We start from the raw sequence: 21,892 nt of genomic DNA on the forward strand, positions 1-21,892 counted from the left end.
GCGGAAACAGAGGGGAACTTCTGTTGAAAAGTTACAGAAGGGTTAGTTATAAATAAACAGAAGTATGTGGACACCTCTAAAAATAAGTGGATCCGGCTATTGCAACCACACCCATTTCTGACAGGTGTATAAAATAGACCACACAGCCATAGACAAACATTGGCAGTAGAATGGCCTTACGTTGAAAGTCACTGAGCTCTTCCGTGACACGGTCATACAATGCCACCTTTCCAACAAGTCAGTTTGTAAAATTTCTGCCCTGGTCAACTGTAAGTGCTGTTATTGTGAAGTGGAAACGTATAGGAGCAACAACAGCTCAGACGCAAAGTGGTATGCCACACAAGCTCACAGAACGGGACAGCTGAGTGTTGACGTGCGTAGCGAGTGAAAATCATCTGTCCTCTGTTGCAACACTCACTACCAAGTTCCAAACTGCCTCTGGAAGCAACATCAGCACAAAAACAGTTTGGGAGTTTCATGAAATGGGTTTCCATGGCCGAGCAGCCGCACACAACGCTAATATCATCATGTGCAATGCCAAGCATCGGCTGGAGTGGTGTAAAGCTCGTTGCCATTGGACTCTGGAGCAGTGGAAACGCGTTCCCTGGAGTGATGAATCACGCTTCACCATTGGCAGTCCGACAGACGAATCTTGGTTTGGCGGATGTCAGAAGAACGGTACCTGCCCAAATGTATAGTACCAACTAAAGTTTGGTGGTGGAGGAATAATGGTCTGGGGCTGTTTTAATTGGTTCAGGSTCCTTAGTTCTAGTCAAAGGAAATCTTAAAGGTACAGCATACAATTACTTTCTAGACGATTCTGTGCTTTCAACTTTGTGGAAACAACTTTTTCAGCATGACAATTCCCCAGTGCACAAAGCGAGGTCCATACAGAAATGCTTTGTTGAGATAGGTGTAAGAACTTGACTGGCCTGCACAGAGCCCTGACCTCAACCCCCTCGAGATGAATTGGAACACCAACTGCTAGCCAGGCCTAATCACCCAACATCAGTGCCCGTCCTCGCTAATGCTCGTGACTGAGTGGAAGTATATCCCCGCAAAGGAGGGGGGGGGGGGGGCAACTCAATATTAATGCCCATGATTTTGGAATGAGATGTTCGATGAGCAGATGTCCACATACTTTTAGTTCTCTTTGGTAAAGGTCGAGGAACAACTCAAAGCTCTGTCTTCAAAACCGGAAAACACACCTTGCGCTTCGGTTGTGAAAAGCACCTGCAGATCCGTGCTTTAATATTGTCATAACAATGGTCATTTTCTTACATAACAGATACATGTGGTTAGTCACTTACCTTTGAATTAAAATAGAAGTCAAGGTGAGAGGAAGGGCAGTCTTTCCTGGATAATCCTGGCGAGTTGTGCGTTAAGTTCTGGGTGGTGGAGAAAAATACTTCCACTCTGTCCTTTTCTGTGTTTTGCTCTTATTCTTCTCTGGAATCATCAACCAGAGCTCTCCACCCCGCCCTCTATAGTTTAGGAGTAGGGCCTACATTTCATGGGTTTGTGCTTTTGATGCACTGAGAGTAAATCATAAATCAAAAACTAGTAAATAAATACTGTATCTGGGCTGACATAACATGTCATCTTCAGTACAGATAGTTATTTGGCCTATACCCCAGTATACTTTGAGCCTTTGCCTACATTAAGTTGAGCACAAAGTTGAACACAAAGTCAGATTGCCAGTATTCCAATTCTCCCACAGGACAACTACATCTGCTAATCTACCTGTTCCCCCAACCCTTCTTACTCACTCCATCTTCTTGAAACCTACATCTCCCCCTTTCTTTTTTCTGACAATTTGTAACATTTGTGCTTTTACTCTCATACCCTCAATCTTCCTCTCTCCATTCTAGAGAAAATCTTCTAATATAATATGAAACTTATAGGCAAACAATCTTGAAGAAATAGAAACAATATTGAACGAAAATGGAGGAAAGAAAGCTACTATTCCCCACCCAACTCCAGAAGCCTAATGAGATTTGTTTTTCCTCCCCAATGTAATCCCATAAAATTAGGAATTACAGTACTAGGCTCTCTATCAGAGGAGGCTGTGGGAGGAGCTATATGAGAATGGGCTAATTTTAATGGCTGGAATGGAATTAACGGAACGGAGTCCAACATGTGGTTTACATATGTTTGATGTGCTACCGTTCCATTAATTCCATTCCAGCCATTATAATGAGTCTGTCCTCCTATAGCTCCTCCCACCAGCCTCCTGGGATCTCTATGTGTAACCCCTGGTGGTATGCAGGCCTACTGTATTTGTTGCTCAATATATCGTTAACTCTGGTTGCTGTGTGAGTGTATACTGTATGTGTGAATATACATTTTTCACGCAGGCTCCCTGGCTGTGGCCCAATATCTTACAGCTGGCAGGCACAGCATTCTGTTTACTCTATACTGTAATCTGTGTCTTTTATGAGTTGTACAGAACCAGGAAGTCGTATATGGTCTTGCCAGTCAACATGGCTTTTTACAACATCCACTTTTATGCAATATCTTATTGTTTATCAAAGACAAAATGAAATACTTTGTATTTGTCTTTATGAGAATGATGAAACCACATCACATCAGGGATAAACGTACAGTACCTTCAGGGCGGTGTGTTTGTGTGCCTTGGTACCCATGGTAACGCCATCGTAACAGGATTCCCTGAGCTGAGCTCACCATCCCCACAGGGTCTGTCTGTTCCCCCTTTCCCCCTCTGTCTGTCTGTGTACCAGTAGCTGCATCATTCCCACAACCCCTACTCCACCTGTAGCTGGAACATGACATCTGTCTCTGGGTGTTGTTCTTTATGTAGCCTATTGTGTATGAATGCAGAGAGGTACCTGAATATCTGAGTGAGGTTACAGGACTGACAATGTTTGACAATTAGTTTGTGGTTTAACCACTGTGCAATCAATGCAAGGCAGATGTCCTGAGTAGGAAGTTGAATCAGCCAGTTAATTGGCTTGTTTGGTTGCTGCTTTGCTTCCCAGATTCACCTGGTCCCATGGGCTCTAGTCATTTGAACCACCTGTACTGCCCCACCTGGTGCACAAACACCTGGGGCCCAATTACCTGAGAATGCAAGTCAGAGCACAGCCTTGTTGCTGGGGTGCATGTGTCCTCTGAGGATTACCCCATGCCCACTCACACCAATTGGAAGATCTCACAGTCTTTGTCCGCTATTATACAATGGACTGGAGTTCAATATTAGATCTAATTAAATATTTAAATATACAGTATATTGATTGAATAGTTTATCCAAAAAAATGACCTCTGATATTAGTTAGTAGTTATTAGTGACTGGTTCTGTATTGCATATTCGTGGTTTTAGGTGAGGTGAGATTAGCTGTGTGTCATAGAACGTCATCAACTGATCTTGAGCAAATGATTTTTAATTGCGTTGGTAAATGCTGTCCCTTGACTTTGGCACCCTGTAAAAACACTTTAAATTGACAAAAACATGACAAATAATACATGTTCTGTTTCATTGAACTGTTATTTAATAAGAAAACATTTGTAAGTCCTTTATACTACAGAACATATATTTGTATGTATTGTCAAAACAACTGGGTGCTAGCAAATTGGCTTTTCCCATTGGTGATGTGCAGATGTCAGAGGAGGCTGGTTAGAGGAGCTATAGGAGGACAGGCTCATTTTAAAGCTTGAATGGAATCAATGGAACCGAGTCAAATGCGTTGTTTCCATGTGTTTGATGTGTTCGATACCATTCCATTACAATCAGCCTGTCCTCCTGTAGCTCATCTCACCAGCCTCCTCTGGTAGAGGTGTAGTGACATGTTTTGGGGATTTAGAGACATCTATGTATTATTTTGAATGCTAGACAGTAAACACAACTATTTAATAAAACCAAAAAATGCATACTAGTATAATGTATGTCCCTTGGTTTTATGTCATTGGTGTTACAGCCTTGATTACAAAGATATACAACAACCTTGAGCATTATTTCAAGTGGCAAAATGTTATCGGGGGAGGAATCTATATTAAACAAAATAATTCTCTAATCACACCCTTTTAGTATGTTCTAAATTATTAGTTGATTTAGAATGGGAAGATGTACCCAAATACATTTAAATTAAATAAAAACTACAGAAAACGTAAATCATTGTTTTCCCCAAAATGCCATGCCCAGATGCCGCCATAATTCAAGAACGACCCATAAACTTCCAGTCGGGGTTAAAGGTTTGTTCTTAAAAGTAAAGCTGGCCTGGCAGTCATTTCAGGACCACCGTGTCTATGACTCCATGGGCGTTTGTCAGTATTACCTGCAGTATTTACAGCAGTGTTCATATAACCCTTTTCCTGGGGTGCAGGCTTTTGCTTCAGCCCAGTACTAGTTCAGCACACCTGAGTTTAACAAATCAACTAATCATCAAGCCCTTGATCAGTTGAGTGAGGTACTGTATGTTAGTACAACCTTAGATAATATGTATAGTTACTGCTTTTGAGAATATATATAGATTAGAGAGATGCATGTATAGTAGACTGACCAAGAATGTACTTTTACCTCAAGCTTTTACTATTACTTATACCTTTTACTGTGTTACACTCCATTAGGAGTTACATTATTATGTTATTTTGTATATCAATGCACTTTGTTCATTCATTTTACTCTTTAACACAAGCTCAGGTCAGGGGTAGAAAGGTGTGTTTGAGATGAGGAAGAGAAGCCCTGCCGGGGCAGGGCGTGGTTCTCGACTGTAAAGCTGATGTCATACATGCACGAACACACATACCCCAGTGAACTCTAAGTAGGCTGGCCCGACGAATCACAGCAAAGGAGACGCACGCACCTGCTAGGTGCTTGGTGCAAGGTGATTGGTTACACCACAGAGAGACATTGGGGTAGGGCTGGTAGGTGTACATGTAAATCAAAACCTTTACAAACTCAGACTCTTCGCATTAAGAGCTTGTCCAGGTAACATCACCACCACTCCGGGGTCCCTCAACAATGGACATCACCTCTACCTCTGGTGTCTGCCTTTCTGCCTTCCTTTGACATCTACTGATTAACTGTTCTCCTGAATCTCGGAGGCCTCTCTGCCTTTTGAATCTGACCCAGGCATGCAAGAAATCATTCGTCCTTCAGCAAGAGGAAAGAGGAAGAAAAGCCTGTCTAGCAACAAGACCCGGTAACACAATAGTATCTCTTGTTATGGCTTCTGGCTCTCTGGCTGCTACAAGGAAGGATAGGGTAACTTGTAATTATAAAACTAAAGTTTTTAAACAGTAGTATCTTTGTACTAAGTTTTCTTAATTACTATAACCCGGTTTTTACACAAGGGACTATTTGAAATACTTTATAAGATCACTATCACAGAATATTATTTGAATGGCAGTATGCTGATATTTTCCTGTTTTACTTCAGTATTTATCTGTAATATGATTTTTCAAATGGAAAATAAGTCAAGATTTGAAGGGTGTTTGACTGAGATGGCAACAGATAAGAGACACCTGTCATCACTGAGGAAAGCCTCTCTCCCTAGCTTGTGCTCTAAACAGAGGAGAATGGTGGTACAAAACAAGAAAAAAATCTATCCTTTGACTAGACAAACCAGTTAGGGCACATAGGTCTAAACAGAAAGAGTCTTGTCAAAAGTTTTTAAATTCTACTATGTGCAGGATAAGCAAAGTATGGTGGTCTCATGGATGAATTGACTTTATGTTGTTGTTGATATGCTGTAAGGAGACAGTTTCTCCTTTCAATTATTTTGTATTCTACACAGACAATTGTTTGGCTCCAGATTTAAAGGGGGGAAAAGTGGAGAGGGAAAGGGCCTCTTCTTTTCAGTGTAATAGATGTAACTGGCATGCTTGTCTTCTCTAATAATAACTTCAAAAGGGTCTGGTCAGGCTTGTTCTTACTTGTTTTTTACTGGTATGATTAGAGATGAGACTAAATAAGAGTTTTCCCCCTCCTCATTCAAGTTCTGTATGTCAATAGACGTAGAGTAGTACATTAAGTTGTGTAGTTATTGGCCTAAACTAAAGTAAGAATTCGCTGCTCAATCCGAATCTCTGGTTTGATAATTGTTGGTTTATAAAGAACAGTTGCAGTCTTACTTTGTTTGTGCTATTCCTTTACTTGCATAGGCCAGCAGTTAATTACTTAAATATAAGCAACGATGGATATCACGGTTGGGAATGTGGAAGATACAATAGGAAAATGCATTAAAACTGTAGCTGATGCTACTGTATACACAACTAACACCTGTCATCTACAGGTGGTGATAATGTCATTTTCTCAAGAGGTCATTGTTGCTAGGGCTTTTTAGAATTTCTTCCTGCGAGAATAAGATACATTTTGTGATGTGGCAATGTGCCTAGCCTCAAATATATGTGTTGAAAGTGTATACAAGTTTAATGGCGTTCACTGGTGAGAGGTCAGGTAGTGGATTGCATGGATTGGTTTTGTGTGGTTAAGACCATGCAGCCATTTTGTCTGAATGACTAAGCAACCGGTTGAGTCCTTTGTTTAATTTCTGTTTGTTCACGCATGCAAAGCACTCAGGGTAGGCGGTGACCATGCAGATGCTGAATTACCTGTTTGGCTTTAAAGCAAAGTAGATTTTTGCATCTATGCATACAACTGGATATGATGTAAAGTCATGACTATACTTGTGTCACTTGAAATGTATCAATATACTGTAACTACAATTTAGAGTTTAATTAGATTATTCAAGAAAACAGGTCTTTATTGTTAAAAGGTCATGTAAAACCTATTGTAAAGGTTTACTCCGGAGTATTGAAAACATCATGTTTCATAAAAGGAGAATATAATGTCACATCTTCCTTAGCCCCAAAAATGGATTAGGGACTAGACTAGGGATGAGCATCAGATTATTATCTGATAGATGCCAAATATATACATTTCTTGTATTTCAATTGCTTCCTTATTTAACTGTTCTTTCAGCCTCCTAAAAGATGATTTCTCTCTTTTCTCTCCCTCTCTCCTTTTCTCCCTTAGAGGGCCTCTAGTGCTGGTCTGTCTACTGAAATGCTGCCTGGCTGAAGACTAGGAGGAAGCAGGGCATGTCTGTGGGTTTTGCCTTTCATGGGGTCTTGAATGACCAGAGAGAGACTGGATGTGACTCTCTCTCGGGCTCCAGGGGGAAATTTGAGATATTTCCCCTCACTTTTCTCCCTCTACAACTCCTCACTTTTTTATTTTTACATTCTTCCTTTACTGCTCTATTCACAATGGTAAGATTACAGGTGTTGCTGTTTGATTTCCTTCTCAGACCCCTCCCTTTTTACCCTCCTACATACTCCCTCTCCCTCTTTTGTCCCCCATTTTTACCTTCTCCCACCGCCATTCAACCTTTCCCGCTCTCGCAACCAACTAATCCCATGACATTTGCATCAAGTAATGTTTGCTTTGCTTGTTTCAGAGCAAAACCTTTTCTTTAAGTTTGTTCTGACAACAATGGAGGCTATATATTTTGAACATGAAGAAAGAATTCAAACAAGATTTTACTTGTAGACTACAATGAATTAAATCAAAACTACTACTGAAAGTAATGTGGATACGTTTCATAAAAGGGCAAATGTAATCAGACATTATGTATTTGGTGAAATAACTCAGACCAATTTTGAAATGCTACAATGGTGCAGGAACACTGTGAATTGTGCACAGTGCATACAGTTTGTACATAGGATGTTATGTAATGTATAATGTTTGCCGAGAAGTGTCATTGAGGGCATTCAATGTTGGTGGCAGTTTGCCAATGTGGCAATGATAAGGTGATCTTGAGGCATATTAGTCGAGACATGGGAGTAATCATCTTCTGAAATTCCTGCCATTGTGGTACTCTAGAATACTACATTACCTGTGTAATAGTAGCGTTTTGATACAGCTGCGGCCTGACTTTGCGAGGGCCCAGTGGCCTACCTTACTTTGTTTTAGCTAACAGCGCAGGTGCATAACTTCAAGGAATCTTTGTATAACCACAGCCTCTTAAATTATAGTTTATGTTCTTGGATCATAAAAAGCCCAGTTGTGATGTGTTTGGATAATTATTAACAATGACTTAGCCTACTGATGTGGTTGCAAAATTATAGAATAAAAACATCAAAGAAATCCGACAGGGTTTGGTAAACACAGCAGGTAGTCAGTGCTTTTCTGGATCCACCTGTATGGTAGCCTCCTCTATTTACACTGTCCGCATCTGTGCTGCTCTTGTAAATGAAATATTGATATTTGGATGGCCATCTCCATCTTACGAGGTAGTTTTGGATGTTATAACTCCCTCTAATACTGCCTGGTAATGATGATGATGACCCTCTGCAGGCATCATAGACAAAAACACATAACACAGAAACACAATCCCACGTAGCACTGTATTTTCTTAGCCCTTGATCCTGGGTAGTAATATCTTATGAGTTGCTGATAGGTTTGAGTAGTATTCTAAGGGTTGTGTAGACGTAGATATGCTCTGAGGTTGGATATAGTTAGTTATGTGCTTTTGGTGATCTTCCCTTTCTTTGGCTTCCAAAGCACGTCTTACCTGACAGTGCTGGGCTGTACACAGGTGTTCTAACACTGTCTGGTAATGATGTCCCCTGAAAGCCCCTCAAACAACCACACCATCTCAACAACCAATATAGGTGCAACGGCACTGTAGCATACCTGAAGCAGGACGTGTTCACAGTTAAATTGTTTTTTACTGTTTGGAAATTGTTTTCAGTCAACTCTATGTTTTAGAGAGAGACCCTCTATGTCTGTTGGCATTTCCATTGTTCAGGTGTAGACTCTAAGTCACGTGAACTCCAGTTCAAAGTTCATAACATGGAAAGATGGAGACTGTAGTAGGGTCGTTTTTTTAAAGGACTACATATGTGAATAAGATGATGATGGAACAACTGGCTGAAGGAAGCATCCAGAACAGGTGACACCAGACTTTAAAGGCTGACAGAGATAGTCCCATAGGAAAAGAGGATGAGGTAATAGTCCTAAACGTCGTCTGTGGTGAGCACCTTCCGCCTAACCCCCCATTTGTGAAAAGTAGTTCCTCCCTGCCTCCTGCCCTTTGTGTAGATTTTCCACCCCACCCAGTAGTTAAAGAATACCAGTGAAATGACTGTTGCAGTAATAGCCACTTCCTCTTCCCCTCCCCCAGTCGAAGCTGAATCTGGGCCTTTGTTGGCTCGTGATTGGTCCAGCGGCCCTACTGTACCTGCGTGGCATATTGTGCAGCTGACACCTGAGATCTGTGTGAGAAAAATAAACACAACGACCTCTATGGCTCTCCTGCTCTCACTTTCTCTTTATTTCTCTCTCTGAAACTGATTATTGCATTTAAACTAAAATGAGAGGTTGATTCACTATCGTTGAAGTTATTTTTTTCATTACTCTCAACCAGTTATAACTCTCAACCTATTGCCCTATTCAACACCATTATGATTGTCAAGGTAAAGTAAAGGTATACAAGGAAACAGAGTTCTCAAACTGTGTGTTCTGTAACAAGAGGTTGGCTGTACAAATTAGTGGAAAGCGGACACAAAAGCATGAAGTGATGGAGGTGTTTGTCAAGGGCTGTTCTTCTGAGTTCTGGTTTAACAACACACAATAATTTAATCACAGCTTTGTGTACTCATTCTGAACTCTCTGAAATTGTAATGTCATCATTTATTTGCATGTCCCTTTAAAGTTCAAATAATTTAAAGATTGTGTAATATTGCCTTATGACAAAGAATCTGCTCCAGTTATAAATGTCTTACTATAATTGTAGAAATTACTATTACCTCCAATACATTTGTTTAACTTTTCACCACTGGCGTGTTGCTATTAACTATTCCAATTCTCCAACTTATTTCTGTCTTCTTTCTTCACAGCTTGTCTGTCAACAAGCTGCTGTAGCTACCAAAGACCCTGGCTACTTTCCTCTGATGCTACTACCTAGACCTTATAATTGTTGTCTTACCAGACAAGTTTAGATCTAGCTACTCTGTCTAATACTGTCTGGTAATGCCGTCCATTACAAGGTGTCTCATCACTCTTCTTCTGTCAGTTTCTTGGACAATCTGTACAAATCAACTGGTATCAGGTCATGTGATGTCTTTTTCCCTCAATGATTTTTTTCCATAACTGGCTTGTAAGGTTTAATTGCAGGTCAAATAAAAATTGTGTTGAATTATGTCATTGTATGCAATATCCCTAGTCAAAAAAATCCTATAGGATCCCCCCCAAAAAAATATCCAATTAGAATCCCAAAGAAAATTCAATCAGATTTTGGAAGCTATCCAATCAGATTTTGGAAGCTATCCAATAGGATAGAATTTTATCCCATGGGATAGTACCTAGTACCTAGGACAGAATCCTATAGGAGTCCAATAGGACTGGTTCCAAAATCTGATAGGATTTTCTTTTGGCTTCTATTATTGACTAGGGTAACTTGTTATTTTATAGKTTTTTTTTTACAGGACAGATGTAAGTACAGATATGGAGATAGATATAGAGAGGGGTAAAGTAGTTAAGGGCACAGACAGTCGGCCGAGCCAGGGCTCGAATCCCTGTGCTTCTACACCTGCATTGCTTGCTGTTTGGGGTTTTAGGCTTGGTTTCTGTACAGCACTTTGAGATATCAGCTGATGTAAGAAGGGCTATATGAATAAATTTGATTTGATTTGAGTCTAGGAGGAGGCATATGTGGTCCAGATTTGGGAGCTTAGACTGCTACACCAGACTCCAGCACACTGATAAGATTTTTCTATTAGATTCTTGTAAATAAAATCCTATTCAATAGAATCCTATATTAGTCCAATAGGACTGGTTCCAAAATGATTTTCATATTGGCCTCTAATTAGATCCTTGTATTGGAATCCTATCGGATTAAACATTATACACTATAGTTAACTCGGCTGCTTAACACATGGAGCACCCGTGGACAGTGGACACGTCAACTATAATAACATCATAAGCAACCAATATTGAACTGCCTCCTTTCCACTTGAGATGCCGACCCCATAGTGGGGAACCGCCGGCAATGTCGAGATAGGGAAAATTGGGAGGGAGCACCTTCTAAGGATGGAGGGAGGGTAGGGGTGGGGGTACAACCCTGGTAGGGAGGGAGGCAGGGAGGTAGGGAGGGAGTGAGAGGGGTAGGTACAATCCTGGGAGGGAGGTAGGGAGGCAGGAGGTAGGGGAGGGGAGGATGAGAGGGGTAGGTCCAATCCTGGTGGAGGGAGGAGGAGGCTTGGGAGGCAGGGAGAGTGGGAGGCAGGGACACTAGGAGGGAGTGAGAAGGGGTAGGTTACAATCTCGGTAGGAGGCAGGAGTAGGGTAGGAGGGAGGCAGGGAGGGAGTGAGAGGGGTAGGTACAATCCTGGTCAGGGAAGGGGAGGTAGGGAGGCAGGGGGAGTGAGAGGGGTAGGTACAATCCTTGGTAGGGAGGAGGTAGGAGAGGCAGGGAGGGAGTGAGAGGGGGTAGGTACAACTGTAAGGAGGGAGGTAGGGAGGCAAGGAGGCAGGGAGGGAGTGAAGAGGGATAGGTACAGATCCTGGTTAGGGAGGTACGGAGAGCAGAGGGGACGGTGAGCGGGGTAGGTACCAATCCTGGTTAGGGTACGGGAGGTAGGGGGCAGGGCAGGGAGGGAGTGAGAGGGGGTAGGTCAACCCTGGCTAGGGAGGCAGGGAGGCAGAGAGGTAGGGAGGCAGGGAGGTAGGGAGGCAGGGAGGTAGGGAGGCAGGGAGGCAGGGAGGGAGTGAGAGGGGTAGGTACAATCCTGGAATGAGTGTCATTATCTTTAGGTTTTTCTTTTCCTCTCCCTATACCAACAGAAAGAGGGTAAACGGAACATTCTCTATTTGAATGCATAGCTGACTATTATACTGTATATTAAATGAAGAATGTTAATATCTTTGTGTTACTGTACCTAAAAATTTATTTTCATTCTACTTTTTTTGCATATATGCAATGTAAATATGTTGTACATTCTAAGGGGAAAACCCCCCCAAAATCTTGCGTTATTGTAAAATTGTATTTAGTATTGTATATAATATTGTAATGTATTCTAATTAAAAAGACAAGAAGTTGCATGAATAAGAATCAAATCAAATAACTCAAGTGAGTGTTTTGTTGAAAAATGTGTACTGTCAAACTCCAAATGAACGTGTAGCCTTGAATCACTCCCATATTGTGGTGGTGAATAAAACCTGTTGTTTCCAATCAAATAAAATATTGTAATTCATGTTGTTGTATTGTACTGGAAGAAATGACAACAAACTTTAATATAATGGGTTCAATCAACAAAAGTTCTGATCCTATAGGATCCCATAGGATTCCAGTAGGATTCTGATAGAGCTGACACAACATCCTATAATGTTGTGATAATCTTATAGGATTTTATTGGAAAAATCACTAATTTTGGAGGAGTTTTTGACTAGGGATGCCTTGAATAGTTATTTGTTTTACAGTGTTTTGTTGATTATGTTAAAGGTCTTCAACACAGTTTTTGTGTGTTTTTCATTGTCATATTAATCATTATAAACTGCATACAGTGTAGTTTTGCACAACTACTAAAATTCAAAATCACTATATTAACATGCAAACATATTTCTTACAGTGAAATCGTCATAGAGATAAATTAAATCACTACTCACTTTAAAGGTCAATTGCAGCTGTTCTTTTTTATCTCAATATCAAATAATTTCTAGCTAACAATTAAGTACCTTGATGTGATTGTTTTCAATTAAAATTGTCAAAAATAAACAAAAATAGCTTCTTAGCAAAGAGCAATTTCTCAAGCAAGAATTTAGCTTGGACTGTCTGGAAGTGGTGAGGGGAAAAGTGAGAACTAGCTGTTATTGGCACAGAGATTTGGAACTCTCCCATTGGTCTAATGACTAATTTAAACCCTGGTGATGTCACCAGGAGGCCAAAACTCCCTCCCCACCAAAACAGGCAAACATTTCAAGTGGTCTTTTCTAACAGCTCTTACACTAAAAGGGCATTATCATAATTTTCACAATTTCACAGTATTATTCCAACCTCATAGTGTGGAAATATACACCTGGTGGACAGTTTATTAGGTACACTCATCTAGTACCGGGTCAGACCCCCCTGGTCAGCAACAATGTTCAGATACGCTTTGGCGTTCAAACGTTTCTCAATTGGTATCAAGGGATCTAACATGTGCCAGGAAAACATTCCCCACACCATTACATCACCGCCACCAGGCTGTACCATTGACTCCAGGCAGGATGGGGCCATGGACTCATGCTGCTTACGCCAAATCGTGCCACTGCCACCAGCATGACGCAACAGGAACCAGGATCTGTCAGACCATGCAATGTTATTCCACTCCTCAATTGTCCAGTGTTGGTGATTGCATGCCCACTGGAATCGCTTGTTCTTGTTTTTAGCTGATAGGAGTGCAATAGCCCATCCATGACAAGGACCGACGAGTTGTGCGTTCTGAGATGCTGCTCTGTAGATCACTGGTGTACCGCGCCGTTATTTGCCTGTTTGTGGCCTTGCATGATTCTTGCCATTTTTTTCTCGACCTCTCTCATCAACGAGCTGTTTTCGCTGACAGGACTGGCGCTGACTGGATGTTTTTTGTTTGTCGCATCATTCTCTGTAAACCCTAGACACTGTCGTGAGTGAAAAGCCCAGGAGGCCGGCCATGCCGTTCAATGTTCAATCGAACAGTAACTAAATACCTTGATGCCTGTATGCCTGCTTTATATAGCAAGCTACGGCCACATGACCCACTGTCTGTAGGAGCTAATATGTTCGTGAATGGGGTGGAGTACCAAATAAATTGGCCACTGAGTGTATATAAAAAACAGGAAAATCAGTTTTTGTATCTAGTTGAATTCTACTTTTTGTGCAGTAGGTGGCGGTCAAGTTCCATTCTGAACTAAGGCCCCCCATAAAAGGTCCAGGAAGATCGAAATCAAATAATATCAAATCACATTTTATTGGTCACATACACATGGTTAGCAGATGTTATTGCGAGTGTAGCGAAATGCTTGTGCTTCTAGTTCTGACAGTGCAGTAATATCTAACAGTAATATAACAATTCCACAACAACTACCTAATGAACACAAATCTAAATAAAGTGATGGAATAATAATATATACATATAAATATATGGATGAGCGATGACCGAGCGGCATAGGCAAGATGCAATAGATGGTATAAAATACAGTATATACATATGAGATGAGTAATGCAAGATATGTAAACATTATTAAAGTGGCATTATTAAAGTGACTAGTGATACATTTATTAAAGTGGCCAGTGATTTCAAGTCTGTATATAGGCAGCAGCCTCTCTGTGCTAGTGATGGCTGTTAAACAGTCTGATGGCCTTGAGATAGAAGCTGTTTTTCACTCTCTCGGTCTCAGCTTTGATGCACTTGTTCTGACCTCGCGTTCTGGATGGTAGCGGGGTGAACAGGAAGTGGCTCGGGTGGTTGTTGTCCTTGATCTTTTTGACCTTCCTGTGACATTGGGTGCTGTAGGTGTCCTGGAGGGCAGGTAGTTTGCCCCCGGTGATGCGTTGTGCAGACCACACCACCCTCTGGAGAGCCTTGCGGTTGTGGACGGTGCATTTGCCGTACCAGGCTGTGATAAAGCCCGACAGGATGCTCTCAATTGTGCATCTGTAAAAGTTTGACAGGGTTTTAGGTGACAAGCCAAATTTCTTCAGCCTCCTGAGGTTGAAGAGGCGCTGTTGCGCCTTCTTCACCACACTGTCTGTGTGTGCGGACCATTTCAGTTTGTCCATGAGGTGTACACCCAGGAACTTAAAACTTTCCACCTTCTCCACTGCTGTCTGCCGATGTGGATAGGGGGGTGCTCTCTGTACTGTTTCCTGAAGTCCACGATCATCTCCTTTTTTGACGTTGAGTGAGAGGTTGTTTTCCTGACACCACACTCCGGGTGCCCTCACCTCCTCCCTGTAGGCTGTCTCGTCGTTGTTGGTAATCAAGCCCACTACTGTTGTGTCGTCTGCTAACTTGATGTTGAAGTTGGAGACGTGCATGGCCACGCAGTCATGGGTGAACAGGGAGTACAGGAGAAGTCTGAGCACGCACCCTTGTGGGTCCCAGTGTTGAGGATCAGTGAGGTGGAGATGTTGTTTCCTACCTTCACCACCTGGTTTAGCGGCACGTCAGGAAGTCCAGGATCCAATTGCACAGGGCGGGGTTGAGACCCAGGAGCTCAAGCTTAATGATGAGCTTGGAGGGTACTATGGTGTTAAATGTTGAGCTGTAGTCAATGAACAGCATTCTTACATAGGTATTCCTCTTGTCCAGATGGGATAGGGCAGTGTGCAGTGTGATGGCGATTGCATCGTCTGTGGACCTATTGGGGCGGTATGCAAATTGAAGTTGGTCTAGGGTGGCAGGTAAAGTGGAGGTGATATCATAGTGATTGCGGCGGAGCGGTTCCTGGGGCCGAAAGATTACATGCAATATTACATACAATATTAGCACAAGTCCCTCCCACTTAGATCCTAGAGCCTGAGAAGGGAGATATGGAGAACTGCTTTGCTTTATCTTGGCCAGGTCTCAGTTGTAAATGAGAACTTGTTCTCAACTGGCCTACCTGGATAAATAAAGGTGAAATAAAAATACAATTAAAAAAGAAGAAGGAAGAAGTGGGAGTTTTGTTTGTTTTGGCAATGTACTATTTTTATTTGGTTGGATTATTAAGTTAGTTTCAATATTACGTATTCATTTATTTATTTTATTTTGGTTTCAAACCGTCCAGTTGGTGGCGGCAATACACCTTTTTGAGTGTAGTCCGCCATAAAACCCACAGAAGACGAAGAAGACGACGAAGACGACGAAGAAGAAGAAACCGAAAACGACAAAGAAGAAGAAAACAAAGAAAAAGAAGAAGAAAACGAAGAAGAAGAAAACGAAGAAGAAAACTAATTTCCTGCACATGCGGAGGTTACTTCTGGTTTCTACCACAGTAGCGGCAAGACAGTTTTCATTGATACAGCGCAAAATATTTGGCTACTTTGCAGATTCAGTACATTTATTTATACATTTGTTAAGTCATCATGTCGGGAATACCACCAGATAACTGGCAGCCACCCACAGTGAGCCTGGAGACAACGTAATCACCGGTAGCCAGCTAGCTAACGTTAGCTATTGTTTTGAATGAATGAGCAGCTAGCTAGGAGTTATTCAAATGCTTGCTATTCAATTATGTTTATCCAATACCAAATGCTATGTATTGCTGTCCATTGGTTAATTTAATATCCCATGGAAAAGGAATGCTCTTAGCTTAATTTAGTGTCCTCTCTTATGTTCCAGAATGGGTACAATTGTAGTGGAACTGTACTGGAGACATGCTCCCAAAACGTGCAAAAACTTTGCTGAGTTGACCATGAGAGGTTACTACAACAACACCAAGTTTCATCGAATTATCAAGGACTTCATGGTGCAGGGAGGAGACCCCCAGGAACAGGTGAGACAGATTAACACATACAGATGGTTGGGAAATTATTTCCAATGTTTTGTTTCATATTGTTCCACTACCAGGGGGGTGTTCAGCAGGACACAACGTTTTAAAATGTTCAGATAGAAATGTTATGTAGAACAAACATGACTCTCTGACATGTAGAATAAGGAATCACATTGGCTCTCTTCATGAAATTTCTATCTGCATTGTTCGAAAACGTTTGGCAGCTGAATGTGGCGCTGGCTTTTGACCTCCTGAACTCTGCTCTTTTTTTGTGTTCAGAGTGGTGATACATTCAGAATGTTCCAGAGAGACATAAAATAAGACATTTCACTAAACTCTGAGGCTGTAAATCTGTTCATCAGATTCTTACTCCCTGTAATGCGTGTTGCTTATAGGCCGTGGTAGTGCCTCCATTTTTGGCAAACAGTTTGAAGATGAACTAAACCCTGACTTGAAATTCACAGGTAACTATACAATTTATAAACAGGAGAAAACATGTCATAGTACCAAAACGTTGTATTTTTATGTTGCTCTCTACTGCTTTCTTATGGCGCCATCTCCCTCCCTAGGTGCAGGGATCTTAGCAATGGCCAATGCAGGACCAGACACCAACGGAAGCCAGTTCTTCCTTACCCTAGGGCCTACTCAATGGTTGGATGGGAAGCACAGTATCTTTGGGAGGGTGTGCCAAGGTATATCAGTTGTCAACCGCATCGGCATGGTTGAGACGAACTCACAAGACCGACCTGCCGATGACATAAAAATCCTCAGKACGACTGTACCCAACTGAGACTCATTCATACAACCAGCAACTGCTTTCTTATTTGTACATTCATTTTGTCATGATTTATGCCTTTGATTAATTTTGTTATTCTCAAATCAATAATGTAGCATAACCATTGTGATCATTATCACTAAAATGATTATGAGTGACATGGTAGGAATGACACACTTGAGAATATGCCTGGTGTTTATCTAATGATTACATCTCATCCTGTAACTTGAACAGACTACCACTGGAGGGAGACAAACAACAGAACATACAGTAATGTTGGTCTTTTTCATAAGACAGTCACATGGTATAAAAAAAAAAGCCTACTCTGTTGTGGAAACATTATGTTTTGGTTATAATGTTTGGTAATCTCCCTATAGTTTGAGGGTTATCCAAGTTCACCTAGCACCTACCCTTAGCAGGTGCCAGGAAGTCATAAACCCTGCCAATTTCTACAATTTCTCACTTTAGAAGGTGATTTTAAACCTAACCTTAACCATACTGCTAACCTTATGCCTAACCTTAAATTAAGACCAAAAAGCGAATGAAAATGTACATGAATTTTTACAATATTGTGCTTTGTGTAGATGTTATTTATCTCTACTATTGCTCCAGTTGGAATGCTGTAGCCAGTTAGCTAGGCTGCTAGTGGGGTCCCCTTAGAGAAGGTAAGTAGAGATACCTACTGAAAACAACTTTTTTTTTTCATGGCACAGGACTCTCATTTAACTGTTGTCTTCCATTAGAACTTTTCCTTTAGAACTTTTTATTCTTCGTTTACAGATTGGCTTGTTAAATTGTTGCTTGGTGAGTGTGAGCAGTTCCTCTTGTACTGTTGAGGTCTCTGCTTGACGTAGGCTTCCAAGCCGCCTTCTAGCTGTGGTTGGTTGCTTTCTTTTCAAACCTGGCAGCCATTTGACCAGTTAGGCCATGGTAAGACTCCCAGATGTGTTCTGGTAGTGCACACGCAAACTTGATGGCAGCGCCACTGAGACAGAAATGCAGCCTGTCTGCCTCAGTCGACCACACTTGTTGGCCAGCCTCTCAAATGGAAGGATAAAGGAGTTCAAGTCCTCTTTACCATCGCATGTGGCAAGCTTTGCCTGAGGGCTGTCTCAATGGTGAGCTTCTGGCAGCAGGACTGTACGGGGCTGTGCTTGTTCCATTAGGGTGGCGAGTAGCTGAGAGGCCATCAATCTGAACATATCCATTGGAGTGGAGAGTAGCTGAGAGGCCATCGGTCTGCCCATTGTTCACATGATTTGTGAAGGAACAGGGGTTGGAGTATTAAGCCATTGCATTTGGCAGAGAGTAGCCATTCCCAGCGATGATGAATGGTGGACAATGTAGCTGATGCGTGACTTTGTGGCTGATTATGTTTGTACATGGACGTGGACCAGCCAGACTAGACATCAGCCTGGTAACCCTGGTGTCCTGTATAGCCTGGGTTCAGAGGGTTCACCGGTAGGGCATATGGGTCCTAAGCCATTGTATTGTGCTATGGACCAATGTGATGGTACTACCATCACATTGGACCAGTGTGATGGTAGCGTAGCGTTGAGGAGCTGAAGCCATGTTGACGGTCACTGCTTCCGCTGTGGGCAACACAGCATGTTGTGCATGTCGTTGACCTTGTCAAAGCCTGGTGGTATTCCTGGCTGGTTGGTTTTCATGTTTCTCTCTGTAACAGTATAACTTTTAGTACGTCCCCTCGCCCCGACACGGGCGCGAACCAGGGACCCTCTGCACACATCAACAACAGCCACCCACGAAGCGTCGTTACCCATCGCTCCACAAAAGCCGCGGCCCTTGCAGMGCAAGGGGAAACCCTACTTCAAGTGTCAGAGCAAGTGACGTAATCGATTGAAACGCTATTAGCGCGTACCCGCTAACTAGCTAGCCATTTCACATCCGTTACATCTCCAAGGCTTGGGGCTGACTGAAGTCTCCTGGGTACACAGGACCACAGGCCTGGCTGTAGCAGTGGCATGTTGCACTGGTTTGGGTGGAGGGGCGACGGCTGTGCATCAACGACGGTTTCATTCCACGTTTGTAGTAAGGTGGGAATGGGGCGGCCCCCCTCCCGGTCCTGATCTCCCGACCGCCGTAACTGACCTCACCCAGATGTTTGCTCTGCTGCTCATCACATTAGTCTAGGCTCTTCTCCACTGTCTGCAGTCGCTGCTTTATATTCAGGATGTGGATTAGGAGTTTTGTCTCCTCAGAAAGCTTTGAGTTTGAGCCTCTTCCTCTACAGACATCTTTGCTGTACTGAGCTTTAACAGTCCTTAGGTGAGTACATCAGCCTCTATTCCTTAGTTATGTTATATTCTTTAGTCCCTTTTAAAAAAATCTATTTTGTTTTATTATTTGCTCAGCTTTACCTGAGAGAAAATAAACAACAAAAAAATGGAGGTACAGAGACTGGCTCTGTGTACAGATGCAGGCACATTAAAATGTTGCACTCAAGTGATACAATGTAGCTGATTCTATCCAGGCAAACTTGAACTTTGTGGGTGTGTTTGAACTGATAACTTTTGTCAAGTTGTTAACCATCGCAGGGTCACTGTCTTTCAAAGTGTGTTGCATTATGGTTATAAAAATTGACAAACTTGCGACTACTTGTCGACTGCATGAACTTTACAAAAATCATGTGATCAAAGGTCATGCAGTTTGATGTTCAAATCAAATTGTATTAGTCACATGTGCCGAATACAACAACTTTACAGTAAATTGCTTACTTACAAGCCCCTAACCAACAATGCAGTTAAAAAAAAATAATAATAATATCACATTCATTTGTGCATATCCACTGTATACATATGAATCACGGCAAAGTTGCTTCCTGTTTCAGTCATGTCTTTGGTCCCATTTCCGTGTCAAACAAAAACACAAATGATTGGTTGACAAATGGTGCCTCTCAAAATGCAGGCGAAGGCTGCAGTTGAAACATCATGACCTTTGATCACATGGTTGTTGTAAAGTTCATGCAGTTAAGATCTAGGTGCGTGTCGGACAATATTTATACCCAGAATCCAACACATTTCGCAAAGCGGTGACCAACGATGGTATCGCACTTTACAAAAGTGATCCTCTCGAACGCTCCCATTAACATTTCATATTCATCCAATGGGTGCGTTTGAGTGGTAAGCCGATTGTAGACCGAAGTCGGGAGGTACATATGCACCGACAGCAAGTCGGACGACTTCTGCTGTTTCTAGGATACGCTGGCATTTGCCTTGGTTATTGCCGAAGAAGTGGATGATGGATGATAATTCCACTTCTACACAAAGCTGAACATGATCAACATGATCCAAGGAATGAATATCCTGATAATGAAATTAGATTCCAGCCCAAGCTCTTTCCAACAGTCACAAGGCTTGTTTTGTATTTTTTGATGGTTTTGTCAAAATATAACCAGGTAGTGAGTGTGTAGGCTACTAGAATGAGAACATATAGGTGTTTTTGCAGCATATGGCATATGCCTGTTTGCCATTAATTCATGCCCTCATTATTATTTGTGATTGCAACATGGATTTGTAACAGGTGATTAAATGGAGGTCACAAATATTCTTACTGTATGGTAATTGATTGCATGTCCGCATCACTCCACATAACTACAGCATGCAGTGTATTTACTTGAAACTTTGTTACATTTGTCAGTAAGCATGTAAATAACAGAATTTGATTCCATCACAAGGACAAAACACTCACTGTACAGAAAAGGATTAGACTATACATGTACGTCGGTTCACATAAGTTGCTGGGTAAACAATATGCCAAGCAGTCAAATGCACTTGGTATTGATTCCCCGACTGGTGTTGTGGGTACTTGTTCATTAAGGGACGGTTTCCTGGATACAGATTAAGCCTCTAAAAGTGCCAGTGTAGAAATCCCCTACAAGGTGTCGCCTACAATATGTATTAAATTGTATTCACACTTAAGACAATCAACAAATTTGACTTGTTTTGGTGATAATATTACAGAAAAGACCAATTGTAGGCTATATGGGACATAACATTACAGTAACATCTAGATCAGTGGTAGGCAACCCTGTTCTAGGAATACCTCAGGTACTGCAGGATTTTGTTTCACCTAGGCACCACACCTGACCAACTGAGCTAATTGATCAGTTCAGTGATTGCCTAAATTCAACACATCTGGTCTTCCAGGCCAGTTAAATAAAAAACATGAAGTGCCTGCGGTACTCCAGGACCAGGGTTGCCTACACCTGATCTAGATAAATACATTAGCCAAATTATTGCATATAGGATATTTCATTTATTTATGTTAGAAATCTGGATCACATATGTAATTACATTGTAAGGATTTAAGGATAAAAATGCATTAAGCTTCTTGATCCAAATCAGTCAGGTTTCAAGACTAGTCATTCAACTGAGACTGCTCTTCTCTGTGTCACGGAGGCGCTCCGCACTGCTAAAGCTAACTCTCTCTCCTCTGCTCTCATCCTTCTAGACCTATCGGCTGCCTTCGATACTGTGAACCATCAGATCCTCCTCTCCACCCTCTCCGAGCTGGGCATCTCCGGCGCGGCCCACGCTTGGATTGGGTCCTAACCTGACAGGTCGCTCCTACCAGGTGGCGTGGCGAGAATCTGTCTCCGCACCACGTGCTCTCACCACTGGTGTCCCCAGGGCTTGTTC

At 42.0% G+C, this 21,892-nt stretch overlaps 1 protein-coding gene and 1 long non-coding RNA gene across 2 annotated transcripts; both read left to right on the forward strand.

Moving 5' to 3' along the window:
* Positions 1 to 4,916: 4,916 nt before the first annotated feature.
* LOC111970287 (uncharacterized) lies at positions 4,917 to 8,130 on the forward strand. Its single transcript, XR_002878097.2, has 2 exons — positions 4,917 to 5,159; positions 6,995 to 8,130. It is a non-coding gene; the product is annotated as an uncharacterized lncRNA (long non-coding RNA).
* Positions 8,131 to 15,835: 7,705 nt separating this feature from the next.
* Positions 15,836 to 17,573, forward strand: LOC111970288 (peptidyl-prolyl cis-trans isomerase-like 1). Its single transcript, XM_023996942.2, is given in 5 exon segments — positions 15,836 to 16,105; positions 16,306 to 16,448; positions 16,451 to 16,459; positions 16,852 to 16,920; positions 17,026 to 17,573. Coding segments are annotated over 5 exon segments (498 nt in total). The 5' UTR covers positions 15,836 to 16,049; the 3' UTR covers positions 17,247 to 17,573.
* Positions 17,574 to 21,892: the final 4,319 nt, after the last annotated feature.

The sequence above is a fragment of the Salvelinus sp. IW2-2015 genome, linkage group LG11 (assembly GCF_002910315.2).
Source record: "Salvelinus sp. IW2-2015 linkage group LG11, ASM291031v2, whole genome shotgun sequence".
Classification (NCBI taxonomy): Eukaryota; Metazoa; Chordata; class Actinopteri; order Salmoniformes; family Salmonidae; genus Salvelinus; species Salvelinus sp. IW2-2015.